Source organism: Microtus ochrogaster, unplaced genomic scaffold (assembly GCF_000317375.1).
Source record: "Microtus ochrogaster isolate Prairie Vole_2 unplaced genomic scaffold, MicOch1.0 UNK46, whole genome shotgun sequence".
NCBI classification, from domain to species: domain Eukaryota; kingdom Metazoa; phylum Chordata; class Mammalia; order Rodentia; family Cricetidae; genus Microtus; species Microtus ochrogaster.
The window spans coordinates 357686-367166 of NW_004949144.1; the positions used below are offsets into that span (position 1 = coordinate 357686).

The 9481-nt window shown below is 35.0% G+C and overlaps 1 protein-coding gene across 1 annotated transcript; it reads left to right on the top strand.

Moving 5' to 3' along the window:
- The first annotated feature begins 758 nt into the window (after positions 1-758).
- Positions 759-1676, top strand: LOC101998382 (taste receptor type 2 member 125-like). Its single transcript, XM_005369242.1, has one exon. It carries the CDS (start codon positions 759-761, stop codon positions 1674-1676), a length of 918 nt encoding a protein of 305 aa, XP_005369299.1.
- The last annotated feature ends 7805 nt before the right edge of the window (positions 1677-9481 follow it).

Genomic DNA, 9481 nt, shown 5'->3' on the forward strand with positions numbered 1-9481 from the left:
ATATTCACATCTATCACTATATAGTTTAATATGGAAGCACACTGAAACAATTTCTTATAAATTGTAATAAAGTCGGAGCTCAATGTATGATAAATGTTGAATAAATTAAAAAAATATATCAATGAAGTGAAAGATTAATATTTAGATCTCAAATAAGTATATGTTTATATATGAATATGTACAGATGTTTTCTATTGTGAATTATAAAGTTTTATTTGTAATATTATGTCCTTAAGCAATAATGTTCTACAAGAAGTTATTAGTAGGTAATAATTTGTAGAAGAACTTTGATGATAAGCCCCTAGAGTCTTAATCTGAACTACTGAAAATATCTTCAATATTCAAGATCTCTTGTTTCCTGAGATTCTTGTTACATTCTTCCCATCTTAGAACATTTTAATTATTTCTATACATAACTCATAGATTTGATTATTTCTTGTCCATAGAAAGAAAAAATAGGAAACCAATGCAAATCAACATGTCTTTATTTACATTTCAGTATCTGAGATGACAGTATTTCCTTCATCATTAGTCTACCACGGGACACCCAGAATCTGGATATAACTCAGTTGTACCATGTAAAAAGGCAAACTTTCATAAATACAGCTATGTTTACCTATATTGGTAAATCTTCATTATTTTTTTATTTGTTATTTTCTTAGGAAAGATGTTATGAATTTCTTTAAAAACATTTAAAATGAATACATTAACAAATATTCTTCAGTGACTACAGAAATCAGGATATTCTCCTATGGACAATGGATATTGCCATACAGAGCATATGTGCAGCTACTATCATTGTGGAATTCATAATTGGGAGTGCTGCAAATGGATTCATAGTGCTGGTGAACATCATAGACTGGGTCAAGAGGAGGAAGATCTCTTCAGTGGATCAGATCATCACTGCTTTGGCAATCTCCAGAATAAATATTCTGTGGGTTACATTTACTGTTACACTAATATCTTCACTCTATCCAGATTTAGAAATGACTGTGAAAATGGTAAGAATAAAAAATAACATCTGGGTTATTGCAAATCATTTTAGTATCTGGCTGGCTACCACCCTCAGCATATTTTATTTTCTCAAGATAGCCAATTTTTCTAACTATATTTTTCTTTACCTAAAGTGGAGGTTTAAAAAGGTGGTTTCTGTGACATTGCTGCTGTCTCTGCTCTTTTTGTTAGTAAATATTTTAGCAATGAACATACATATTGATGATTGGACAGAAAAATGCAAAAGAAATCCATCTTACAATTCCACATCAAAGTATTACACACAATTTTACAGACTTATATATTTAATTAACACAATGTTCACATTCATTCCGTTCACCGTGTCTCTGATCATTTTTACCCTGCTCATCTTCTCCCTGTGGACACATCTGAAGAACATGCAGCACAACATCAAAGACACCAGAGACCCCAGCACCATGGCCCACATAAATGCCCTGCAAATGATGGTCACCTTTCTCCTTTTCTATGTAGTTTTCTTTATGTCTCTTGCCACACAAGCTTGGGTCTCTCAGTTTCTAGAGGAAAAAAATTTGCTTTTTGCTGCACTTATAATTGCTTTTCCTTCAGTCCACTCATGTGTTCTGATTCTGAGAAATAGCAAACTGAGGCAGTCTTCTCTCTTGGTGGTGTGGTGGCTTAGGTGCAGGTCCAAATATGTATAACCCTTTGTCCCCTGATACACTTTGTTGATGATTTTTAATAGTAAAGAAAGAAATTGCTTTGTTAAAGATTCTTGTTTGTTAGCCATTTATATTTTCAAGTTTTGTTTTGAATGTATAGAAGCATTTTAGAACAAAAGACTGATCATTTTACAATTCTACATTTTACCAAAATAGAGCCTTGCTACAATCATATCAGGAGAAAAAAAAATGAAAAGAGTAGATAGAAATATGGAAAGCTGTTATAATTCATTATATTTCAATATTTAGGAGAAAAAATAATAGGTTCTAATAAATACATTTTTTCCATTGTGAATGATAGATTCCTATAATATTTTATTTTCTAAACAAAACTAGAAACTGACTTTATGTAAATTAAAGACCTGTTTCTCTTATAAAGTGATATTTATGATATTACCTTCCTAGTACATTTTCTGTATGAATATATTTTATATTATCAGGTTCCAAATCCAGAGACTGAACAAGTAACAACTTTGAAGTCGATGAATGTCTTATCTTAGGACTTCTAACATAAAGTCAGTTCCATGTATCTGAGGGATGTATTTGAGAAAGTAAGGGAGAACACATATAAGGTTCTTTCTACTACTGCCTACCCATAACACTCAGAAGTACCCTGACCTCTGATACTACCTAGTTTCATGAAAATGTCTTATGTCTTTTCATTGGGCTCAGTGCTTAGAAGGATCACAGCTGTGGGACAAGGGTCTTTTATCCTGTCACTTACATTGTACTATTTTAATAAAATGCTGATTGGCTAGTGGCCAGGCAGGAAGTGTAGGCAGAATGATCAGGCAGGCAGGAAGTTTAGGTAGGGCGAGAAGAACAGAAGAATTTGGGGAAGATGAGAAGATGAACCTGCAGCTACAACTCAGATGCAGAGGAAGCAAGATGAGAATGCCTTGCTGAAAAAGGTACCAAGCCATGTTGCCAATGCAGACAAGAATTATAGGCTAATGTAAGTTATAAGAGTTAATAAGAAGCCTGAACTAATAGGCCAGCCAGGTTAAGATTAATGTAGACCTCTGTGTGCTTGTTTGGGATTAAATGGCTGTGGGACTGGGCAGGACATAAACCTCTGTCACCAAAATGGTACACAATGTGGACAACTGCATTTACATAAAACCTGAGAAAGCATGGGAAGTAATTCTAGACAAAAAAAGAGGTGAGTTAAGCATGGCTTCTTGGTAGCAGCAATTTCTCAGGTGGGCTCTGTTTGCTAGAGGCAAGTGCATCTCATTTAACATAGGCTTCCTGACTCAGCTTTAGCTGCAAAAACCTTGCAGCTATTTTAAGAAGACCCACCAGTAAACATTTAAATAGTATTTATTGATAGTCATCAGCTTACTTCTTGGTGGTGGTAGGGACTTTGAAATTCCATAGAGCTGTGGCAATAAAGATGGCTCCAGCCAATACTTCTGCCATGAGGCTAGACTCTCAGAAAGCTAAGGAATGGGAAGGATCCAGCCATCAAAGCCATAGATTTAATCCTAGCCATATTACTTAGCAAATTAAAGGTTCACATGGTCAGAAAAAGAGGGATATGCAGTAAAGATAGATTCAAAGATGAAGAAAACCTCTAAGTGGTTAACAGTGTGTTTAAGGATAAAGTCCTTAAAATGAAAAAAAAAAGATAGAGAGTAGTTGGGTATAGTAGCACAAAGTTTTACTCCCAACACTTGGGAGACAGAGGCAGCCATATCTTTGTTAGTTCAAGGATAACATGATTTACAGTGTGAGTGCCAGGACAGCCAAAGATATACAGAGCAACCAAGTCTCAAAAAGCCAACAATTAAAAGTAAAAACAAAAGAAATAGAATTTAAAATAGAGCGATATAAAGAGGGAGAACATACAGAAAATCTGGATACTGTGTGTTATTACATTCTCTTTGAATTGTTTGAATGTTGAGGAATGAACAACAGCTGCTAAAGATATTTGGTTATATCTGGATTAATCCAACATACATATTTTGAAAATGCCTTGACTGCAAAATTTAAGTCAAAAGATACGTTACTTTGGAGAAGAGGTTTTGTTTTTGTTTCCACAGGAAATGAGAGGCTGTGGATTAATTCTGGGTTCAGAAAAATAAAGTTTGACTGAGGAAGATCATCAGAAGAATTTCCACTAGGAATGAATGGCACAGATGATCCAACATTTCAGAGAACCTCTATTGGAGTTTCTTCTAAGTTCTACATCCAGAACAGTTTCAAGACTGCTGGCTGAGATGATCAAGCCTCACAGAATATTCCAGTCAGGACTTGACCATAATTCAAAGATTTCTTTCTGTCCCCATAAGATTATTAGAGCTCCTAATCAGCAGGAAGTATCCTGGGAAACTATGCCTGCATTCCCAAATAATGGATTATGGATCTTTTCTTTGCTTAGAGTGTTGGTTAGAAGTTGTTGTGGATAATAGTCAGGAAGAAAGCTAACAAAGGAGATTAGATTCAGAGTTCTTGTTTTGAAAAAAAAGGTGGCAAAGTGTTGTGGGACAAGGGTCTTTTATGTTGTTACTTATATTCTATTGTTTTAATAAAATGTTGAATGGCTAGTTGCCAGGCAGAAAGTATAGGTGGGGCAACCAGGCAGGAAGTGGAGGCAGGGCAACCAGAACAGGAGAATTCTGGGAAGACAAAAGGACAGTCTGCAATCATCACCTGGATCCAGAGGAAGCAAGAGGAGAACAACTCACTGATAAATGTTTCAAGCCACATGACTAACACAGAAAAAATTATGGGCTAATTTAAGAGGTAAAAAAAAGTTAATGAGAAGCCTGAGTTGATAGGCCAGCGAGAGTTTATGATTAATGTAGACCTCTGTGTGTTTCTTTGGACTGAACAGCTGCAAGAGACAGAAATCTCTATCAACAGATCCTGTCATTAGCTTTGTCTCTGCTGTCAGTATTTTTTCCTGATGCCCAGTGTTCACTTCTGAAGAAAAAAGAGTTGTCTGACATTAATTCAATAGTTGTTTGGCCTCTCTTTCTCTATGGCTAAAGTCAAATATGCATAGTGTTGGCATTACCAAAGCAGACTCGTAACAGTTATTGAAAAAATAAAATTTGTTAGAAATAATTTCCTAGAAATAATTCACATGACAGCTTAGAATGTAGAGATGGGAATCTTGGTCTCAGATCTTCCTCACCAGAAACAGGGTTTAATGTGTTTATAAAATGAAGAAGCACTCATCTATAAGGTGAGGAAAGAAAATAAGAAACAGGACGGATGAATAGCTTTTCCTCTCATATGTTATCAAGCTTCTTAGCTAGTCATTGGATATAAGTTCAGAAAGCCAGTAATATTTGCATAATTTTTAGGTGGAACTTGAAGTCTGTGATGTGAAAAATCACACCGGATACTTGAAAAGCCCTGAGTGAGGGGATGATATTTTAAACTAATAGATATGGGTATGGCTAATTCAAAATTCCTTAAAAACAATGTAAACACTTTATCCATTAGTTACCGTGCATTGGAGTGCCACATGTAACATGATTCATACTGTTTACCTATGATATGTCTTAAGTCAACTATGAAGTAAGAGAAGCAAATACAACCACAAGGTTCTCTTTATTTGTTCTACTTCTACCCTCTACAAATATCTCCAGTGGTATATGTAACAACATCTATAGATCCCTGTATTGACAACTATGTTTTTTTCCAGTCTTTGGATAATGTAACAAAGGTGACACATTAGTATTATAAAATGTAGTATGTTTTTTTGTTCCAAACTTTTATGAGGCCCAATGTACACTCTGGCATGTGAGTGATAGGAAACAATGCTGTAGTATGGAATTCTAAGGCAGACAAAATAGAAGGATAATCCAGTTCTCATAAGGTGTTGACAAACAAAGCAGGCCATCTGGAGACCTATATGAGATTGGACTCAGTATTGTTTGCCCTCTGTGTGACTTGGGTGTATTCATGCTCTGTACTTATGTATTATTAAGAGCATGTGGCTTTTATAGGATCACTGGTACTTGTGTGTAGAAGTATCTTACACATAATTTCATTCTCTCTTCTTGCAATTTTTTTCCTTTTCTCAGAAATAGGGTACTCTGTTGTTGAAGAGGGTGTGGACCTACACTAACACAGCAGCAGTATAGTCTCCCCTGAGGGTCATGCCAGAAGCATTCACAGTGTCCTTGTCATTGAATCCAGTTCATTCTAGCCTAAAAGGAAAGGGTTGATTCACATAAGAGGTAACTACAGAGACATGGAAGACATTGATTCCATATACCTGTTGACAGAGGTAGAGAATGGGAGCATTTATAAACCAAACAAGGATGGTAGTTTAGGGCATCAGTTTGCCAGATTTTACTCAAGCCACAGAGTATCTCCTTTCCTTATTTCCTATATTCAACCCCATGTTGTCTAATCAAGAAACATTTTATGCCTTAATCTTGAGTTATAGTAATTGAGAATTGAGGGATAATCTAGAGTGTAGTCTCACTATTGTCTACTTCTTGACTCACTCATATGTGCTTTTGTACACCAATTTTGGCTGACTTTCTGGGGATATAAATGCTGTTTGACAGAGTCACACACTAAGAACAGGGACCCTATTTTTGTATTAATGTTATATTCCCAGTAAAGATTCTCAGAAAGAGTTTTTTTTTTTCCTGGGGAAAATGATTGGTTTATACCTTTGTAATCAATTTTATCCTTTGGTGGTCTGGTTTCTATAACTCTTACTCATTAACAAAAGAAAAGTAACAAGTTCAGAGTTTTCTTTTTTTGCTATATACAGTAACAATTTATTTACAGGGAACAACACAAAATCTTAGTGATAATGAATCTATGTGTTTCAATTATATATCCAGAAATAAGTAAGCAATTACAAACCTAGTAAATCCACATTGGAATTCATGCTATTCAACAATGTAGAAATCATCAGACACTCAACTACCTGGGTTTTCTTTGATTCTCATATAATAGTGTCAGTTCACAATCCCTTGTGGAGACATGTTTCTTTCTCTGTTACTGTTATATAGAGAATGATATGCCACATGAACACATACTGAATTTTCTTATGACACATTTGGCGTTCCATGTCAAAGGAACTGAGTTTTATCTTGGCAATACCAGCATTGCCCTAGTACAAAGAGGTGGTTTAGGGATTTGAATACCCATTTCAGAGGTCAACTTCAGTACTTAGTTTCAATGTGTTCTCTAAGCACATATACACTATAATTTATATTTGTCTTTATTCCCCCTGTTTCACTCTGAAAGTTCTCTTTGTTACACAGAAACAGCTCACCCAGGGAATTCTTCTTTGTCTGAAAGCAAACCTCAGTTTTCTGCAATTCTGTTTCAATTGTTTTCTGTAAAATATTTTTAAAACTACCTTACTTTACCAACTTTCATGCTTTAACTGCCTTAGCATAACTTCCTGATATGAGGAATTTCAAGACATTTGGATTCACATTTTTTTCCTCACCATAGCTTTTAAGGTCTGAGTTATATGTCAATATTTTATGCACATTTCCTTTTTTTGCTATCTCTGAGGATTATGGTTCATACATTTTTCTTGCTTAGGTAGTTGGCCTTGAATTACTTCATGTTTGGTCAATTATTTTTCAAATGTGGAAACAATTGTCTTTTAATAAGTATCCTCTATTTTAAGCAGAGAACACATCATCTTTTATTAAGCTTGGTGAATTCTCTGTTGGATATAGAACAGATTAGGGTGGGAGGTAGGGGGATGTCAATAAAATCTGAAGGTTTTTGGAAATGTTCAAGAAATTTGTCTTATTGGCCAAAAAAGAACAAAAGATAAAATATTCTGATGTCAGGATGAGTTCCTTCTTCCCAAAGTCTGATCCAAGTGATGACAATAGTTTCCCATCCAAGTAATAACCAGGCCCAACCCTGCTTAGCTTCCAAGATCAGACAAGATCGGGTGCGTTCAGGGTGGCATGGCCATAGACAAGACAATAGTTTTCATGTAATAAAGAAAAAATTCTTCCAAGATTTTACTGATTGCCTCAGTAATAGTGTATTGTTAATATGGAACCTCTCTCTTGTCCTTTCTTCTTTTTTGTTTGCATATTTAATTTTTCAAATGTGGTCTTATGTAGTCCAGGATGACCTCAAATTGCCTACATTGCCAAGAATATCCTTGAACTCTTGATCTTCCCACTTCCACTTCCTAGGTGTTGGATTATGAGCATTTACTTCAGTAGCATTTGAAAAGCAATGTTTTAACTGTAATTATGATACTAAGAATGTGCTATATACATGACAAATATTGAATAAATAGACACCATGTACTACTGAATTAGAAAATTAAGGAGATTTAGATTCAAATAATTGTGTGCGTGATTGTAAATGAAGAATAAGTATTATTTTCATTATAAAATATCCAAAGATTAATGATCCACATGAAATTATTAAATATCTGATACCTTATAAGAGGTGCTTTGACCAACATAAGCACAAATATCTCTGAAATTTTAATTTAAAATTGTTGGAATATCCTCAGGGATTAAGAGATATCCTACAACCTTATCAGATTCCTTTTGCTTTTTAGAGGCTATAAGAAGATTTTATCCAAAATTCAAGTTGTTAGTATAAACCATACAGTGAAGACCAAACCAAAAATTCAATACAAGTAAATGTGTCTTCATTTGTATATTAGTCTACGAGAGTTCAACATTTACCTCATCTTCAGTTATACCTACTTCTACTGTAGTACAGGGACCGGGAAGAAACATATCTGGACTGTGCTAAAAATGCATTCACAACGGAATTTCTCCATTTTGGATAATTAGGCGATATTTTGTGTGTTGCTAGATTAGGAGATTTAAAAAGTGAGAATGTTGTCATATTTTAAAAGACATATAGACTAAGCAGACACCATGAAGCAAGCTGCCAGGTCAGACATGCTGAATCTTTCCCGGTAAGACTAATGCTACACAGATTATTAGAGATGGGTTGATGGGGATATGAGAATTAGCCTGTAAGGGCTAGAGTTAATGGGCCAAGCAGTGTTTAAAAGAATACAGTTTGTGTGTTGTTATTTCGGGGCATAAGCTAGCCAGGTGACCAGGAGCTGGGGCGGCAGGAACAAAGCCAGCAGCTCCTTACAAGAGGTTTTAAATGGGCTTTGCCTGGAACTCGAGGTGTCATTAGAAAATATGTAAATATGGCAAAAGCAGAAAGGCGATGTAAATTGACATGTCTTTATCTGCAAGTTGCAGGTTAGTGTCTGGGACCTCAGCATTTCCTTCATCTTCATTTTCAGCTGCAGTTACTGTAGGATAGAGATCTCCTGGACAAAATCCTGCTGGGCTGTGTCAGAAATGCAATACTTTTATGAGGACAGTTTTTGCCACACAGGAAAATTTCATCCTTGTTTGATTGTTATTTTATTGGAAGTTTTTAAAAGTATGTTATAATTTTTTTTTATACTTGGTGCACGTGTGTGTGTGTATAAGTGTGCAAGTATATAGAAATACAACAACTGAATTCACTTTGATTTTTCTGTGCTTTAGAGCTGACCACCCTGTACTGAACAACCAATAAGGGACTCATCCTAGGTAAGGGTAATTTGCTTTCTCCCAGCATAGCTCTCTTATTTCTAATGAAAACGAAGACACATCAGTTATCTATGAATAGTGATATACTTATTATACACATATGTTGTATTTTAACCTTATATGTGCAGAATTTATAAATAAAAAATCAAAGTAAAAATAAGAAGGTACTTAGAAATAGTAAATAATTTCAAAGGAAAAGTACAAAATTCAATGACAGAAAAGTTTTTCTAAAAGTCATATACTAGAAAAACC

Coding starts and splice junctions, on each gene's coding strand:
- LOC101998382 (XM_005369242.1), top strand. CDS start 759: ATGGATATTGCCATACAGAGCATATGTGCAGCTACTATCATTGTGGAA.